This window comes from Conger conger, chromosome 1 (genome assembly GCF_963514075.1).
Source record: "Conger conger chromosome 1, fConCon1.1, whole genome shotgun sequence".
Taxonomy (NCBI): Eukaryota; Metazoa; Chordata; class Actinopteri; order Anguilliformes; family Congridae; genus Conger; species Conger conger.
Window position 1 is genome coordinate 71,272,199 of NC_083760.1, and position 19,227 is coordinate 71,291,425.

Genomic DNA, 19,227 nt, shown 5'->3' on the forward strand with positions numbered 1-19,227 from the left:
TTGCCTCAAGAAGCAACATTGGCAGACATTTGGATTTTCCGTTTTTTTTTCAAAACCTACTTTTGCGAACTAGTCTCCGGTTTTTTGGTCCATATTTACCAAATTAGGGCATAAAGAATCATGGGTGGGTGAGTTTCAATAATCATCCTTTTTTTTTTTTTTTTTTTAAATAATACGGCTGCCAGGCATCAATAAACTGTAAATGCTTTGCCCAACCCTCACAAAATTTGGTAAGTATGTATAGGCTTTGAGTCTGTAGATACATGCAGACTTGATGCCTCTATGCCAATAGGTGGACATTGCATATTAAAACATTGGTTCTAGCCTGTAGGGCAGTGAATTAACTTGTGACGTCCACCAATAACTCTTCAAACTATATACACCAGCCAGATCACCCTCCGGGCAATCAGCACTTACCTTCCCGGCATGATTGCTTCTCCCTGGCTGTCTGTACTAGCCCTACAGTGTGACAGCTATCACTGAAGAAGCACTTGACAAATAATTTTGGTCTCTCCCTCACTTTTAGGTTAAAGTGGCCTGTGTGTGTGTGTGTGTGTGTGTCGGTGTGTGTGTGTGTGTGTGTGTGTGTGTGTGTGTGCATGCATGTGTACCTGCATGTCTGCGGGTGTGTGTATGCATAATGTTTCTGCATGTTTGCGTCAATGTGTGTGTTTGTGAGTTTAAGTGCAGGTATATTTATGGACACACCCATTTACGACCGCATGAAGGCTGCTGCACGCTGTTGCTGCTAGTTCACTTCTCATTTCCAGAATCGCACAGTGTTTCCCTCACATTGCACAGTGAAACCCTTCGTTCTACAGTACGTGGCCAGACATTTGGATCTAGTAGAAATGGCACTGAGCCACAAAGAGTTTGAGAGAGCAGGGAAGTCTGCTGGACTCCAAGTCTGGAGGATTGAAAACATGAAGTTGGTACTGGTATCTGAGTCTCTCCATGGTAACTTCTATGTGGGTGATGCGTATCTCATTCTCCATACAGTCAAGCAGAGGGACAGCTATTTCTATGACCTGCACTTCTGGCTTGGTGAGTAAAATATGCATTTGAATTATTTATTGCTGGAAAAATAATCAAGTGAAACCACAAATTGTAATAAAATGCTTTTTGTACACACGGTCATGTACTTAAAAGAATATGTGTGAAATTAAATCTTTGGGGGAAAGTTTCAGTTTATCTTCTTTTCAACTTAAGTGTGTAATGTGTGATGCTTCCTGGTTTATAATCATAAGGGAATATGTTTAAAAAATGTATCTTTATATACAAGAAACTGATGTTCTTTTCACTGTGGCTGTATACTGCCAGTTCTATCCTTAGCTTTATGACACATATGAATATTTTATGCCTCTATCGATTCATATCTAGTCTTAGCATAATCAATAACTCAAGGATATTGCCTCTGTATTATCTAAAGCTGTTAAGAGAAGTAAAGGCAAATGGATAGTAATGCATCTTTTGCTACTGCCTCTAAGCATTGCTCAGGCAAGAGTACACCTCTTTCTACATTGTATTAAGTACCAAACAATTTAGCAAAACTGTTAACTAAAAACATATTTTTATAGTTTAATTACTATTTACTACAGGGTGTTAATATCATATTTCCATACACATTTCGACAATAACAAAGTGAAACATAGCATAAAAGGCTAATCCAGACATGAGGACATATCACTCCTTCCCTGGTGTGTATGCCTCTGAACAGGTAAGGAGTGCAGTCAGGATGAGAGCACTTCTGCAGCCATATTCACTGTGCAGATGGATGACTACCTGGGCGGAAAACCTGTTCAGTACAGAGAACTTCAGGGGGCAGAGTCCACCACCTTCACCAGTTACTTTAAGGGAGGAATCAAGTACAAGGTACAAAACCACTCTGAAGTTGTGCGGGGGTTTTGTGGGTTGACTGCAGGCCATCCTGCTCAAAATTAGCGGGACAGTATACGCACCGGTGATTAAAATGGTTGCCCTGCAAAACTGTTAATGCGAACAGAGACTTTTTTTCTCTTCAATTTGAAATCCACCAATTAAACTTGCGCATGCAAATGAAGGTTTGTGTTTTCTCCCTTAGGCAGGAGGTGTGGCTACAGGATTCAATCATGTGATCACCAATGATCTGACAGCAGAGAGGCTCCTCCACATTAAGGGGAGACGGGTGGTGAGGGCCACCGAGGTGCCGCTCACATGGACCAGTTTCAACAATGGAGACTGCTTCATTGTGGACCTAGGGGCAGTAAGGACCAAGCCTTTTGTTAAAGGACAAACACCATTAGTTAAATCCACATGATGTTGCCTATGACCATTGTGATAGTAATCTATTGAAATATGGCTTTATTCGTTATAAATCATACCTTTTCAAAATGACTCTGCTACACCAGCCTTATGCCACACAATTGGCTGATTAGACAATCGCATGAAAAAGTAGGTGTAATAAAGTGTAAATGTGCCTAATAAAGTGCTCTGTGAGTGTATATCTACATTTTAACCATGGTATTATTTGGACTTTTGTGTTATCGTCTGCAGATTACACATAAAATTAAGCTACTATACCAGTTTAACATTTCTGGGTAACTTCTTTCTCTAGAAATCAGACAGAATTAGATAGCAAATATTTGGAATTCATGCCAAACTACACAACTGTGTTTGGACTGGATTTTGCTGGTCTGTGTAAACCAGAAGTGCTGTGTTACTAGGCAAATTTTCAATACGGTGTTGTCTCAGCAAACATAATTATTCCTTCTATAAACAAGAGCTGTGTATTTTTAAGGTGTATTTGTATGGCCTCATTTACCACAGAGGTGGAGAGTCTGTGAAGGTTGAACTGCCACATTCAATAAGGTTTTGTTTAGCAGACGCTGCAGTTTGGCCTGGACACAGTCTTGGTCTGTGATGAAATGTATTTCTTTTCAACCTCAGCCAGTGTGCATCATGGCAATGCAGAGTGTCCAAGAGTGTGTGCTCTGGCTAGGTATTCTGTATATGACTTCTAATTTCTAGATCTTCCAAAATCTATGAGCACAAATATCGTTTGCTTAAATGATGCCAGTGCATGTTGGCATTTAAAAAGGTTCAAATCATTATACAAGGGGGTTAAGAGGGTTATCTTAGACGGTTTCTTTTTTTAGTTGTAGTAGGCACACTATGTGATTACAGTATATAGTAAATATTAATAAGCAACAAATATGTATTTTATGGACAATGTTCAATTCATGTAGGCTTAAATAATATATAATATAATATACTAAATGTACTAAATAAATTGTTGTAATACAGTTGAATAACGAAAAACATAAATACTAACTAATTTCTTCCTTGTAGGTGATATATCAGTGGTGTGGCAGCAACTGTAACAAGTATGAGAGGTTGAAGGCAGCACAAGTTGCGACCAGTATCCGTGACAATGAGCGTAATGGGAGAGCCAAGCTCATTGTGGTGGAGGAAGACATGGAACCGAAAGGCATGATAAAGGTAGCAGAGTCTAACTTACTTTTTTAACTTTCTTATTGTTCTGAATGTATTCATGCTCAAGATATTGCTCCGTACATATGCCTGGGTAGCCACTGAATATAGTAAAATGCAGATGATGGTAAACAAAACAAAATAAATATTGTCACAATGTACCGTATGTTGAGGGCCTAATTCAAATGTATAATGTGATGAACTATGCATTAGTATGAGGTACCATTGCTCTTGTTTCATTGTATAAGTGCATTGGCCCATGTGGCATATCGCAGTGTATGAATTAATACAGTACAAACTGAACCGTAAATATTACTCATATTTACATCTGCCATAGAGCATCAGTTCTTTGATAAGATTATGTGATGGAGATGTGGCTTAACCCCACCTAAAAAAATAAGCTGTTTCTATTGTTTGTTAAGACACATTTTCACTTTTCAGTATTTAAATGGTGATTTGTAATCATTTCCAGTTTATAGCTATATGGCTATTAAATGAAAATAACACAACATTTTAAACTAGAGATGTGCATTTCCTCAAGAAAATGTGGAGTGTGATTGCGGCAAATCAGCAGACTATTGCTACTACTGCCAATACTAGGGAGTTTAAATATTAGGTGTATATGAGTGCTCTGAGTGTATATGAACATTTTCATGTATAAAATATGTATACAGTGTAACAATTGAGAATAATGGCAGTTTTGTTTTTGATTATTATTTTTTTATGTCTACTACATAGCTGTTGAATGCCATGTCCCAAGAATTTCATTGTTCAGAATGACCTTGTGTTATGCTGTGCATTTGATAAATAAAGCACTTTGACAGTTTGAATAACATGTAAAAAAAAAAAGGAAATTCTAACTGCCACCACTGTAGAAACTGAACATTCCTCCATTCATTCCTATGGGCCTTTTTTCCCTGGAAAACTTTAAACATCTCAGAAATTAATTGGAATAAAAATAAAAAAACTATGAACAAGCACACCATTCAAGCCAGAGATTTTCCAGTTGGTTTGGTTTGAAAACTGTGGGAAGATTGGACAAAAATGGCGGAATGATAAATAAAACTTCCAGATAACAATAGTTTGTTGATTCGCAATCACTCTAATAATCTCAGATCCTAGAGGGAAAAATCGAGTAAAGTTAAACAAATTCAAAAAGACAGGGCAAACTGTCAAAATGTTTATTTTGTATATAAAGTGGTCCAGGTAAATGATACAATGTATATAAATCAATGTGATTCTGACTAGTGAAAGTCATTTCACTTTTATGTTAATCCTAATTTACATAACCCTGATATATTTCATTTGAGTTGGTCAAAGCAACAGACTCAGACATGACCATGTGGTAACATAGCAAAAAAGAAAAAAAGGTTGAGGCCTATTTTTATTGGAACTCTACTCTACTGACTCATTTATTGATGTGGCCGTGTGTTACCCTGAATATACAACACTGAACAGTATTTGCCTCCTGTTTATTAAATGACACATAACTTTCCCTCCACTGAACTCGGCTCTCTCAGTACATGACATACAGTAGTCCTCTTGTAGGTCAAACTGCAGCACCTTTCTAGCATGGCTGTGGGGTGAGAATATCTTAAGTCAGTCCTTTGCAAAAACACGTGGCAGTGTTTTCTGGTACTCTGAGCACTTTCATCACCTCAACATTGCTTTCCACAATTTTCCTTTCACGCATTACAACAGCGGTATGCATCTCTGAACACACAATGCGTCAAACCTCTAAGTGGATACGCTACAGCAGCAGAAGACTTAATAAGTCTAAAACATAAGTCTAATGAATACCTAATAAAGAGCTCACTGAATGAATATTATTTTTCAGGTCCTGGGTGAAAAGCCAGACCTCCCTGATGGGGATAATGAGGACGATGCCATTGCAGATATATCCAATCGTAAAATGGCCAAACTTTACATGGTATGGAGGCATGCATGTGGACACATACAAACATATACGCATTATTTGTAATCTATCGTCTTCATCCTTCATTAAATCCTTCTGGATGGCACAGAATATTACCAGTTCTCTTACAGGTATCAGATGCAACAGGGGACATGCAGGTGTCTGTGGTCTCTGAGGAGAACCCCTTCTGTCAAAGCCTTCTCCTGTCTGACGAGTGCTTCATTCTGGATCACGGGAAGAGCAGGATGATATTCGTATGGAAAGGTATCAGTAGTAGTTTCTGTGTATAAACATTTTACTTATTCTGAAATGTAAGAGACAGAACTGTATATAGTCACATCATGCAGTGCTGCTTCAAGATTTTCAATCATGTCATATTGTTAGCTATTCTGTCATTTCCTCCCATCCATTTTCCTGTCACATGGTAAACTTCATCCCTTTAAGGCAGGAATGCGAACAAGAGTGAGAGGAAGGAAGCAATGAAAACAGCTGAAGGCTTCATAAGACAGATGGGCTACCCACAGAACACCCAGGTTTATCATATTAATATCATCCCCAAAATGACATGTTTACAGTGGTCTCTGCTGCATTGGAAAATACAGAAAATAAATGAAAAAAATCTATAAATAGAGTAGATGAATAAATAAATCCAGTGAGCGTGCTTGGGTGAGGGCATCACATGTGTATGCATCTGTTATGCGAGAACCATTTGTGTGGTTTCCACTTGGAGGAGGCAATCGCATTATTTTAAAATAACGATTTGCAAAAAATGTCCTTCCCTCAAACGCAATTTGATATTATAATGAATATTCTGAGCTAACTTGCTGATGATATATCATTCAAATTTTTGAATACAAATGGGATTATTATGTCTAACTTCTAGATTCAAGTTCTTCCACAGGGAGGTGAAACTCCAATCTTCAAACAGTTCTTCTGGAACTGGAAGGATAAAGAGCAAAGTGAGGGATTTGGGAAAGTGTTTGTAACAGAGAGAATTGCTCGGATCCAGCAATTACCATTCGATGCTTCCAAACTCCATGAATCCCAGCACATGGCAGCTCAATACAACATGGTGGATGATGGGAGAGGAGACACACAGGTGACAAACCATTCCTGTCGTTGAACAGAAAAGGGTTTGCAGTATTTATCTATTCAATGTATCAATTGAGCTTTTAAAATTACATAATGTTTTGTCCCTTTGTTGTCCTCATGTTGCTATAACAAATTAATATTGCCTACATATCTCGCACACAGCCTTCACCCCCCCAAATGATTATTGGAAATAATTCAGCCGTGTTTATTCTTTCAGATGATTATATACAGTATTCTGTTCAGTAGCATGTTTCTTTGAATATTGTGTATTCGATTTATTAGCATCTAACAAGTTGTTTTTCAAATGCTTATTTAGCCCAGGTCTGCCATTGTACCGTTGAGCATGACAATGGTACAGATAAAATAGTGATAGTGGTAGTAGCTAAAAAGGTAATTTTTGTAAATCACGCTGGATAAATACTACTGAATCTGAAATATAATTAACAAAATAACCCGCAAAGTCACCAGATTCCCTGCAAAGCATAATACAACTGACCAGACCCACTAAATTAACTTATTGAAACATGATTCTTGAGACTCTCTCACACTGCTGAAAAAAATAATAAAATTAAACTTAGCAGAGCTACTAATGTTTTTAATGACATACCCCCTGCACTTCCCAACCCAAATGCCTTCTTTGTAGACCACAAAAATTATAAACCAGGTGTAGGCAAAAAGAAATAAAGAAAAAAACGTGGTTTCCAAAGCAGTTCCGCACGCAGCCAGGTGCCTTGGTGATCCTGTTGTCAGCAAAACAGGGCCCTTAGGCTTTTGTGAGGTCCAAGGCAGGGGAAAAAATACATTACACAGATGTTTTTGTAACTTTCCACAACCTAAATAAAGTTTTCAAGTGGCATTTTTTTATTCTTAAGCAAAACAAAGTATTATGCAATATCATCAGAATTCAGGGCATCTATGTCACTGGATTTTTAATGAATTAGGTTACCTTAAACATTGCTATGAGGCACAGCAGGAAGGATGAGTTTTGAAAATGGTATGCGTTTCTTTAGCCAAACAGGATGCCCTTTGTGCTGTTAATGGTTCATCTTTCAGGCCTCATCCAACTCTTCAAGCAAGCTAGTTTATTAGCATGCCATCAGCATTTTGTGCACATCACCTCAGTTCACTCGTACTTCATTGCATCCTATGAAGGGACTTTGCATAATTTTGCATACTAAGCTTCTTAGTGTTCAGTATAGTTACAGGTTGAGGGAATTTGGGTTTTTCCACCCCCTCCAGGGCATCTGCATGCTCCCATTGCCCAAACACACCCAAATGGAGGCCACTATACAGTACCATTGCTACACAAAAAGCTCATACATAATTAAGCTGAAACATATGATATATGACATACAGTGTGAGAAAATGTGAGCACCCCTGGTCAAAAAGCCTTTGCAATTAATATCTAAGTGCACAGAAGCAAAGCTGACCACAAAACACTCAACAGTGGAAATAGGTTGTTTGAAACATTGCGAGAGCTTTTTGTAGCCTCCTCCTTCTTGGCGGAAACAAACCATCTTCATTCTGAAGTCCTTAGAAAACCCATGGTTGTTAGCATCAGACAGAACAGCCACTGCAGGTGGACACTTTAGAAGGCATGGAGCTACTTCAGAATAAAATGATAACCCTGGAATTATACTCACCTGACTCATTGAAGCCCTAACAAGTAAATCACTGTTAAAACAAATAATGATCCAAAAGTTCCCAAACCTTTGCACTGGGCCCTTTTCCTTTTTTCTATAATTTGTAAAGAGTAAAAAATTATCTAAAATGCAAAATTTGCAGAAAGGTCTTAATACATTTACCCACTGTATTAGGAAATAGTGAGGTTAGGATAATGCTAATGATGTGTTTGCTCTTTCAAATGTGTTGCAGATCTGGAGAGTGGAAAACGGTGACAGAGTTGAAGTTGACCCGGAAACACATGGCCAGTTCTACGGTGGAGACTGTTACATCATTTTGTACACGTATGCCAAAGGGACAATCATCTACACCTGGTGAGTACTCCTCATGCCTTATCTTCTCATCTTTTGTGAATGCGCTATTTGAGAATGCTGGATTACATTGCCTGAACCTGTGTTCAGATAGCTGTGTTCCTTAGTACTGAACCTGTGTTCAGATAGCTGTGTTCCTTACTACTGAACCTGTGTTCAGATAGCTGTGTTCCTTAGTACTGAACATGTGTTCAGATAGCTGTGTTCCCCATACTGAACCTGTGTTCTGATAGCTGTGTTCCTTAGTACTGAACCTGTGTTCTGATAGCTGTGTTCCTTAGTACTGAACCTGTGTTCAGATAGCTGTGTTCCTTAGTACTGAACATGTGTTCAGATAGCTGTGTTCCCCATACTGAACCTGTGTTCTGATAGCTGTGTTCCTTAGTACTGAACCTGTGTTCAGATAGCTGTGTTCCTTAGTACTGAACCTGTGTTTAGATAGCTGTGTTCCTTAGTACTGAACCTGTGTTCAGATAGCTGTGTTCCTTACTACTGAACCTGTATCCAGATAGCTGTGTTCCTTAGTACTGAACCTGTGTTCAGATAGCTGTGTTCCTTAGTACTGAACCTGTGTTCAGATAGCTGTGTTCCTTAGTACTGAACCTGTGTTTAGATAGCTGTGTTACTTAGTACTGAACCTGTGTTCAGATAGCTGTGTTCCTTAGTACTGAACCTGTGTTCAGATAGCTGTGTTCCTTACTACTGAAACTGTGTTCAGATAGCTGTGTTCCTCATACTGAACCTGTATCCAGATAGCTGTGTTCCTCAGTACAATGCCCAATTGCCCATGTCACCTGCATACAGGCAGGGCTCCAATGCCTCCCTGGATGAGATCACCACTTCTGCCTTCCTGACTGTACAGTTGGACCGATCCTTAGGGGGTCATGCAGTGCATGTGAGTCTCTGGGTTTTTGAAAGGAGGGGTACACTGTAAAAAAGAGGGGTACACTGTAAAAAAGTGTCTTAACAACTGTTTTTGTCTTGAATTATTTAAGTAGATCAGTTTGTATTAACCCCATTAACCCTACTTGTGTGAATTATATTCTGCATGAAGAAACAACTTGTCACTCATCACAAACTTTATCATCAAATGTCAAGTTGAAAAAGGATAATTTAGGACCTGTCAGACATAGTGGCAGGTCATTTTTGACAACACACAGGTTAAGGTAATTTTTGCCTGAAAAGTGAAATTGCCTTACCCCAATGGAAAATAAGAAAAACTGTCTGAACTCATTTGCAATCTTTTTGCTCTTATTTACTAAAATAATAGGAATAAGATTTTAAGTTTAAATATAAGATTAAAATACTCAAAGTTGACTTACCTTTTGGTTTTTACAGGTTGTATAGCATGAAATGGACAGGACAGTTGTATAGTTAGCCGTCCTTCCTCCAAGGTTTAATCTGACTGACAGCATGACTAACATTTAAGAGGAATGATTAAAACTATGCCGTCTTTCCAGCCAGACTGAACACACTATGGTACAATACAAATGATTCATGCTGCCACCTAGTGGTTGTCCACAAGATGCAATAAGTCCAGTTTCAATTTTTATTGGATACAAGGGTTAGAGATAGAACCATTGGCATTTACAACTGGGCCCTTATGGACACACATTTATTAACATCATAAACATCTAACTGATTACTTTATAGTGCTTTACCTTCCGAATGTTAAGAAGGCATTGATTTAGCAGTATTTCCACAGAGTGACCTACATAATGATCGATACTAAAGATACGTTTTGAGCTTGTGAATGAGTGAGTGAATTAATGAATGAGACGCTTCACTCTGATTTGACTGTATCCTCCAGGTCAGAGTGACTCAGGGCAAGGAGCCCTCTCATTTTCTGAGCCTGTTCAAAGCCAAGCCTCTGATCGTGTTCAGGAATGGAACATCCCGGAAAGGGGGGCAGCATTCCCCACCTCCCACGCGCCTCTTCCAAGTGCGCCGCAACCTACCTACAATAACACGCATCGCAGAGGTTAGTCGTCAACGAAAAACGATCCTTCAGATTTACAGTGACACAACAATCAAAACAGACCAATATGTTTTAGCTTCATTTTTAAGATCAAGAAAACACACGATAATTTGATATACACAAGTTAATGGTTACCGAATATAGTTTCTGGTAATGAAAAGTCTCTTTGTCATATTTTGTCTACCAGGTACAGGTTGAGGCTCAAAGTCTGAACTCCAATGATGTTTACCTGCTGAAGCTAGCACAGGGGACAGGGTACATCTGGGTGGGCAAGGGGGCAAGTGAGGAGGAGGAGGAGGGTGCTGAATATATCAGTGAACAGCTACACTGCCAGGCCAGCAGGATCACAGAGGGACAGGAACCAGGTAAACCTATGCATTTTTACTGCTCACCTATGAACACTAGCTGTATACAGTTTATGTCTTACATACAGATGACAGCATGTCTAATAACTGTCTGTTAGGTCATCATTTCATTCATGTTAAATAAAGATTCAAGAAAAAGATTATTAAAAGTCCAGGGTCGAGTGCAACTGTATCAAACGCAAACATTTTTTGGAGACGAAATTGTGCATCAGAAATGTCAGCATGTAGTCCAATACCATTTGAACACTTTCAGTGTCGGCATCAATGAGTCACTTGTAGTTCAAGATTTGACTGTACTCTATCATGTCTATCATATCTATAAAGAGAAAGGTAATCATTTCTAAGGCATACATGTTTTCACATTTTTGCACTGTGTCCATGCAGCTGACTTCTGGGCAGCATTAGGTGGGAAGAAAGAATATCAGACATCACAGCAGCTGGAGAGACAAAAAATCACTCATGCCCCACGCCTGTTTGGCTGCTCAAACAAGTCAGGGAGGTTCACTGTGAGTAGGACACCACGTCTTCATCAGTATGAGGTGATGCAAAGCAGTCAGGCCTTGATGTCGCAGTACACCTGAAGGATAAAGGGTTGTATGCAACAACAAGCACCACTGTTGTTCCAAAAGAAGCTGCAGGCAACAATGCTTCAGCGAATATACTTTAGAAATGTTCATTGTAACCTGCACAAGTAAAAGGACATATGTAAACATATTTCCTCTAGGGTCCTCATCGCACCTGTCCCTGTGTTCGATTTGCACTTCATTGCACGTCACTCTGGATAAGAGTGTCTTCTAAATGCCTGTAATGTAATGTAATGTAAGGTAACTATCTAACTGTCAAAAAGCAATCAACAATAAATGCAATAAAAATAGTTCCTAAATCCTTCCAAGACTGGTAGACAATGAACAAGCAGTTATCCTGGTGCAAGGGTAAGAAGAATAACTAAAAAGAGTAGTGAAAAAACATAACACATGTAAGAAAAATATATTTTTGCAGATTGAAGAAGTGCCAGGAGAATTCACCCAGGATGATTTAGCTGAAGATGACGTAATGCTGCTTGACGTCTGGGATCAGGTAAATGTCACCTTCAGATGATGGCTTTTACCCTTACAATAGACATTTAGTGAAATTCTTTCAATGTCCTTTTAGGTGTTTGTATGGATTGGAATAGACGCCAATGAAGTTGAGCGAACGGAATCCCTGAAATCAGGTTGGAAATTTAATTTTAATTATTTAATAATAATTTGAAGTGATTTGAAAAGTACAATACACCAATGATTTGATATGCACAAATCCCATTCCATATTTCATGTTGTAAGGTTTTAGATATAAAATCAACAGATTGAATAATTTCATATATATTTAATATTTACACTTTAATTCGCATGAACCTTTGCACTGAATAATTAAGTTCTGCCTGAGCCTCATTAAGCTCTGCCTAACAGCCAATAGTGCACTACATTCTAAACCAACCATCGTTTACCTGAGCTGATATGATCACTACCCTGATATCAAAATTATATTATTAAAGTCTAGTCATCTGCAGTCTGAATAGAACATTGTATAATATTCATATTCATCAGACCTAGTATTTTCTGACACTGACACTGACCAACCATGGAACTGATGTGATCGCATCAAAGTACAATTCTGCGCATGTTTCTGCACATATCTGATTTTTCATATTTTGAATCTGGAGATGATAATTAGTAATTTATTTTATAATCCATCTGGACTATCCATCTTTTTTTTTTTTTGGATTGTTAATAATGAGACAAATATGTATCTCTCTCTGCAGCAAAAATGTACATTGAGACGGATCCAGCAGGACGGGATAAGGACACCCTGCTGGTCACTGTGAAACAGGGGCACGAGCCGCCCACATTCACAGGATGGTTTTTAGGCTGGGACGCATCACGATGGGGCCCTGACCCTGTTGCCAAGGAGTCATCACATATTGCATGAAAGCCAAGGCATTCCAATTTTACATTTTATTCATAACTAGTTTGTAAGTGTTGAAATGTTTGCTTTTATACTTTGCATAATTATGTATTACTGTATTTGCACCTTTATAACTTTTATGTTTTGCCAAGAATATATGCTCACTTTAGAAACCACCCACTTTTCTTATTACAAACCAGTGTATCATGAAACTAGACTGTTAAAATGTTTCAGAAGAAATTGCGTTTGCATGTGAATACACTGTTCGTGGTCTTTAACATTTGACAATTATCTTTTGTTATGTTTTGCTGGGGATGATAGTGTATTACTGATCATGTATTAAAAAGGATAAAATGTGGGCTTGGTTAGTACTTGGATGGGAGACCTCCTGAGAAATCAAAGTTCCTGGAAGTGGTGTTGGTGGGCCAGTTGGGGGGTGATTTTCTCTCTCATCAAATAAACGGCAAATGCCAAATGCTCCAATGCAATGATGGGGACACTGTGCTGTAGGAGATGCCATCTTTCGTTAAACCAGGGCCCTGATTTACTGTGGTCAATAAAGATCCCATGACACTATTTGAAAAGAATAGGGGGTTCCCCGGTTTCCTGGCAAGATTCAAAACCTGGCACTCTCAACCTGCCAGCTAATCATCCCCTAATTTAATTGGCTAAATAATTGTTCTGTCCCTCTCCACCCCAGCTGATGTGTGGTGAGCATTCTGGCACAAAATGGCTGCTATTGCATCTCTATGGTGGGTGCTACACATTTGGTGGCACTTGAGTTTCCCCATCACTGCAAAGCGCTTTGAGTCACCGACTGGTTAGAAAAGCGATATTGAAATGCAATATTATTATTATTATTATTATTATTATTATTATTATTATTATTATTCATAAATGGGTTACCATGTTTTGGCATTGAAGATGGTTCCGTTTAATAGAGTGAGCATACATGTGATATTTCTAAGATTAATGGGTAAACAAAAATTCACAAATCCAAAGTAAATTTCTATCCTTCTATTTTCATTTTTGAAATTGTTTTCTAAATGACTATTATTAAAGTTTCACAGTGTGTTTCCAAGTGGCCCTGTCACTCTGTATGTGCAATGCGGGATATTATATATATTTACATAAGTTTATCATTTATAAAGATTATCAACAACAACATCTTGGAAACATTAGAAACAGCCTACAATAGCGATGACTGCACAATCCAGCAAATTCAAGTCACCACACATTTGCATAATCCATCCATCCATCCATTATCTGAACCCACTTATCCTGAACAGGGTTGCAGGGGGGCTGGAGCCTATCCCAGCATACATTGGGCGAAAGGCAGGAATACACCCTGGACAGGTCACCAGTCCATTGCAGGGCACACACACCATTCACTCACACACTCATACCTATGGGCAATTTAGACTCTCCAATCAGCCTAACCTGCATGTCTTTGGACTGTGGGAGGAAACCCACGCAGACACGGGGAGAACATGCAAACTCCGCACAGAGAGGCCCCGGCTGACGGGGATTCGAACCCAGGACCTCCTTGCTGTGAGGCGGCAGTGCTACCCACTGCACCATCCGTGCCGCCACCATTTGCATAATAATTTTATTAAAAAATATGTTTATAATTTATCATGTTGACATGTGGGTTACATTGTCAGTGCATAGCCCATAATTTGCACGTTTATACGGTAGGCAGGCTAACACTGGGTATCTACTTAGGAAGGAGGCCCAGTAAACAACGCACAATATATCAATATGCATAGTGGGGTGGAAAAATTCAATTTTCAGGCCAGGCAGAATTTGCCTGCTGGTTTTATTGCTCATCTGGAGTTTCATTCGCTTTGTGGAAGCATTTTACTTCATTATCATGAGGGAAAAGCAAAGCAGTAGCCTATTCGCCTTAATATCATCGATAAAGTTGCTATGCTGCAGCCCACCTGTTTCAAATTATTTGAAAATCGATTTTAGAAAATTTAGATTACTGTCTTTTAAGATCACGCAGTAGGGCAAGAGTCTTTCGGTGTTTCACCTTTAATTCAGATGTTAGATTCAGATGTTAGTAGCCTCGCACTGACATGTTTTCACCCGAAATAGTCTTTCTTGTCGAGTCTTGAAATTAGGTTTTTCATCCCGCAATTCACAATTCTGACCACCAGGTGGTGAGCGTACAAAGGCCAACGTCAAAGTAGATTTTCAGTCCCTTTTTCTCTGCACATTTTAGATCTCTGCACATTTCCATTCCACTAAACCGTATAATCAGATATTTGGTATGTGTAGGCAATGTAAAAAAACAGTTTCGATGATAGCCAATATTGTTCATTTATATGAAAATGTCCCTATATTTCAATACATTTACGTTATTTGAATTTTGATAGCCTATTTACTGGTTAACTTTACGAAATATTACAAATAAAGCATGTTGGATCAATTCATCAACGGCGTGTGTTAGATATAGATAACCATAATTGTTTGTATGGGAAATATGACTTCGTTTGTTGTCGTTAATTTAACGTTTATCAGGACTGCAAATTGGTGCACTCATCGTCAGTCCTCCAACCAATCAATTTGAAAGTAAACAATCCAGATGGTGTTAAATCAGCTTTGCTGAGGGTGGCACTGTTTCTCCAATCTCCAGTCCACTGCAGTGGACTCGGACAGAGGAAACGAGACCATTGTCAGTGAGTACTTTTTTAGTATTTGCTTTGTTGTTTATCCCATTGCAGAGTTTGTGACTATTTATTTGGTAAAGCTGTTTGCAGTTGTTTTTTTATAGTTAAGTTAAGTAGTGAAATTTTGTTTAAAATTACATATTCCTGCAGTATTTCTGTCAGAAAGGACAACTGTCCAGTTTACTTCCACTCTAGCCAATGTCAGTGTAGTTGCCTTAATATACAGACTGCATAATATGGCCAATAAAGTTTAATTCTAGTAACTTTGTAAACTGATCGCAACAGGTGGTGGGTGTGTCATGAAGGCTGTGTTGACTGACGTTGTACGTAAACCAATCAAGATACGGGGAAGCGTGAAGTTAGGTGTCAAGACAACCAATTAGCACTCTCTTAAATTCTAAGGCTCAACCTGCAGTTGAGGATGATTAGAGCTGAATTACTACTAGCTTGTTAGCTAGCTTGCCACATTGTCAGTGCCTCTACATAGACCAACGAGAAAGGTGCGAACTGCGGTTTGGGTTCAAATAGAAAGCGGATTAAGCATTTAGCTAATTTCATCGTAACAAGGACCTCTATTCAAGAGATAACCAATGTAGAAAGTGTAGGTGAGTGGATATCATTTTTGTTTCAAGGTGTAACTTAGCTAATGTTAAAACGCGACCTTTTGATAGTTAGCTAGCTAACATGAAAATGACAGTTGACATTAGCTATAGTTAGCTAGCTAGCTAGCTGTTTTCTGTTGAAATGCATCCAACTACAATATAACAGTACTGTCTAGCTGTGTATATTCATGTCTCGTCAAATTAGCCTTTAACGCTAAAACTGATGGATAATGTGAACTAGTAACTTACGCTAGGTTGTCGTTTGCGAGTTATCTGGTGACTTCGTTTTAACGTTAGACTAATGCTTTTAGGACACTGTCATAGCTGTTGTATCTGATTAGTAAAATTATCTTGTAGTTTTCACATACACACGCTAACTCAAGTCAATAAGGTGACATTAGCTTCTACAAAAACGTTGTTGGCAATACGGTTTACTGCAAACTGGTATAGCTTGTGTCAATTTGAGGCGGGGTTTCTTGTTGGAGGGTACAGCTCGATTTACAGGGTGGAAATGGGGCAGTGCAAGAACATCTCCCGGTGGGAATATAAGCGATGTGCATTTCAGTCCCTGTGTCAAACACCTTGAGCATCACCACCTAGATTCATGTAAACGTGCTTGTTGCTGTTGTTTGATTAGTCATACTATTAAACGTTAAGTATACATTTTTAGTTACGAAAATGAGAGTTCTTCGTCTGAACGCTTTTGTAAGGTGAAATGCACGTCCTCTGAATTCAGCCAAACTAAAACAATTACCATGCTCTGTTCATAGGATGTGCTTTGTTGATGCGCTAATTTTATTTTATTTTTATATTTTTAGGTGCTGCTGTGATCCTCCGAGAATAGTACAGCTAACGTTATTGTGAATATTAGTTGAAGCAGCGACCTTATTCTACTCTATTTATCCCCCTAATTCATGGCTTAAAAGATGGGGAATGGATTATCAGAGCAACACACTATTTTCCCAAGCCTCCCATCCTTCCAGTCTCTCCACATTGCTATTCTTGGGCTGGATTGTGCTGGAAAAACCACCGTATTGTACAGACTGCAGTTCAATGAGTTTGTTAACACCGTGCCCACAAAGGGATTTAATACGGAGAAGATCAAAGTGACTCTGGGCTGTTCCAGGACGGTGACTTTTCACTTCTGGGATGTCGGGGGGCAGGAGAAGCTGAGGCCCCTCTGGAAGTCCTACACACGCTGCACGGACGGGATCATTTTTGTGGTGGACTCTGTGGACGCTGAGAGGATGGAGGAGGCCAAGACGGAGCTGCACAAAATCGCGCGGCTGTCGGAGAACCAGGGCGTGCCCCTCCTGGTGGTGGCCAACAAGCAGGACCTGAGGAACTCTCTGGCGCTGGGCGAGGTGGAGAAGCTGCTGGCTCTGCGCGAGCTGGGCTCGGCCTCGCCCTGGCACCTGCAGCCTGCCTGCGCCATCATCGGAGACGGCCTGAACGAGGGCCTGGAGCGGCTGCACGACATGATCCTCAAACGCAGGAAGATGCTCAGGCAGCAGAAGAAGAAGAGATGACTCTCGCTGTCTTAAGAGGGGGTTGTGGCTTGCACTGGGAGCGACGGGGGTTCTGTAGTCTGTTCACTCCTGCTGAACCCTGGTGTACTGTGGCCAACAGTTATCAGCTGAGTTTTATCAGCTTGCATTGGTGTCACTTCAGACATCTGTGGGTCCTCAGACAACAGTGACTTGATGCCCTCTTGAACTATATTGAGCATTTCTCTGATCAGAGTTCCAACAAGCTGACCTTTTACAAAGAGGTTATGTTGAATCAATTTAAATGTTTACACACCTATTGATAAGCAAAGCACTAGCAGTAAACCGATTAGATCATTTTGAAGGAAAAAGAGTGATTTTCTACATTTTTTAAGTATTTATATGCATTTATAAAGGCTATTATCTTGTAGGTCACAATAAGGATATCTTGTATCTGACTGTTTCATTTTCAGCACCTATCAAAGCTTTGGTTACAAATGTGCAAAATGGTTACCAAGGTTTTTGTTTACATGTGAACATTGAAAATCAGATTTCTAACACAATACACGTCATTCCACTTTTACAGGGTGGTGGTGGCAGCAAACTTCTCTTTGTCCATGCACCATTATTGTTATATGATGAGTGAATCACAGTTATGAATATATAGGCCTATGTATATGGTTTTTTAGATTTTCTTTTAATGACAGAAGAAAACTAGTCACTGGATGTTGATTAAATGTTATTTGGGGGGAGTTTTGTTTGAGTGCTGAAGATAAGCCTTGATGAATGCAGTCTCAGATTATTTGTTGGCTTTGCCCATTGAGTACTTTAGTGCCTCCTGTCCCAGGAGAGATGTTGGGCTAGTTTCACAGACATGGATTAAGCCTAGTCCTAGACTAAATTCTATTGAGAATTGAGATTCTACATACAAAACTGAATTTGGTCCAGGACTAAGCTTAATCTGTCTGTGAAACAGGCCTGTTCCGCCTTAAATTTTGAGTTCTGTCTGTCCACAGTATGCTTTCGTATTCTGCAGACATTCAAATGCACTTTAGTATTCTTCTTTGTACTCAATTTATAATGAAAGGTTTTTTTGCTTCAAGTGAAGCCTGTAATACACTGTCAACATGATGGTTCCTTGGTCAATGAGTTCTGTTCATGTTTGAGGTCAAAGAATTTGTTAATCCTGAATAAACACAAACCTGTATACACTAATGATTTTTCTCAAATTTAATGTTTCGTTAATTAAACGGTGATAGGATTTGAGCTCAGTGTTGATTCTACCTACTTGGCTTACACATTTAATTATAGGTCTGAACTATATTACTGGGATTTTTAAAAAGCATGTGTAGACCTCAAACAACCCATTTTGTGGATTCACACTCCCCAGATTGTGTAGGCTTTAAGCAGCCTAGATCCATCCTTCATTTTACAGGAGTTAATAGAATAGAGGATAAACCTTGGTGTTTTTGTCTTGTGATATGTCTCCTTGAATTGACAAGTGATCTTGTTATGGGTGGGGAGTGATTTGCTTAACTAATCAGAACTGTCATCTAGAAGGTTTTGACAACATGAATGACTGGATGGTGTCCTCTTGCGCAAAGAGGTTTATAGTCATCATTGAATAAGCTGAAAGCGGCACCGCAAGTGTTACATTCAGCTGAAATGGCAAAGCAGAACATTTTGTGACCATATAATTTCACTAAT

The 19,227-nt window shown here is 39.1% G+C and overlaps 2 protein-coding genes across 6 annotated transcripts; both read left to right on the forward strand.

Annotated features, from left to right (window-relative positions):
* Positions 1-772: 772 nt before the first annotated feature.
* On the forward strand, positions 773-13,113 carry scin (scinderin). Its single transcript, XM_061235124.1, has 16 exons — positions 773-1,044; positions 1,718-1,872; positions 2,081-2,242; positions 3,328-3,477; positions 5,306-5,398; positions 5,515-5,647; positions 5,828-5,916; positions 6,267-6,482; positions 8,351-8,472; positions 9,274-9,364; positions 10,280-10,450; positions 10,635-10,812; positions 11,197-11,318; positions 11,812-11,889; positions 11,965-12,025; positions 12,614-13,113. The coding sequence occupies exons 1-16, from the start codon at positions 852-854 to the stop codon at positions 12,778-12,780; spliced, it is 2,181 nt and encodes a 726-aa protein (XP_061091108.1). The 5' UTR covers positions 773-851; the 3' UTR covers positions 12,781-13,113.
* Positions 13,114-15,315: 2,202 nt separating this feature from the next.
* Positions 15,316-18,735, forward strand: LOC133134860 (ADP-ribosylation factor-like protein 4A). Of its 5 annotated transcripts, none has more exons than XM_061251394.1 (2): positions 15,316-15,440; positions 16,852-18,735. In XM_061251394.1, the coding sequence occupies exon 2, from the start codon at positions 16,960-16,962 to the stop codon at positions 17,560-17,562; it is 603 nt and encodes a 200-aa protein (XP_061107378.1). In that variant the 5' UTR covers positions 15,316-15,440; positions 16,852-16,959; the 3' UTR covers positions 17,563-18,735. The 5 variants fall into 5 exon arrangements, with proteins under 5 accessions (XP_061107378.1, XP_061107397.1, XP_061107368.1 ...); XM_061251413.1 differs by having other exon boundaries at positions 15,389-15,436; XM_061251384.1 differs by lacking the exon at positions 15,316-15,440 and adding an exon at positions 15,845-16,036.
* Positions 18,736-19,227: the final 492 nt, after the last annotated feature.

Excerpts from the sequence above, each read along its gene's own strand:
- LOC133134860 (XM_061251394.1), top strand. The coding sequence starts at position 16,960 with ATGGGGAATGGATTATCAGAGCAACACACTATTTTCCCAAGCCTCCCA.
- scin (XM_061235124.1), top strand. The coding sequence starts at position 852 with ATGGCACTGAGCCACAAAGAGTTTGAGAGAGCAGGGAAGTCTGCTGGA. Across the intron at positions 3,478-5,305 it reads AACCGAAAGGCATGATAAAG|GTCCTGGGTGAAAAGCCAGA; the intron begins GTAGCAGAGTCT and ends ATTATTTTTCAG. Across the intron at positions 10,813-11,196 it reads CACAGAGGGACAGGAACCAG|CTGACTTCTGGGCAGCATTA; the intron begins GTAAACCTATGC and ends GTGTCCATGCAG.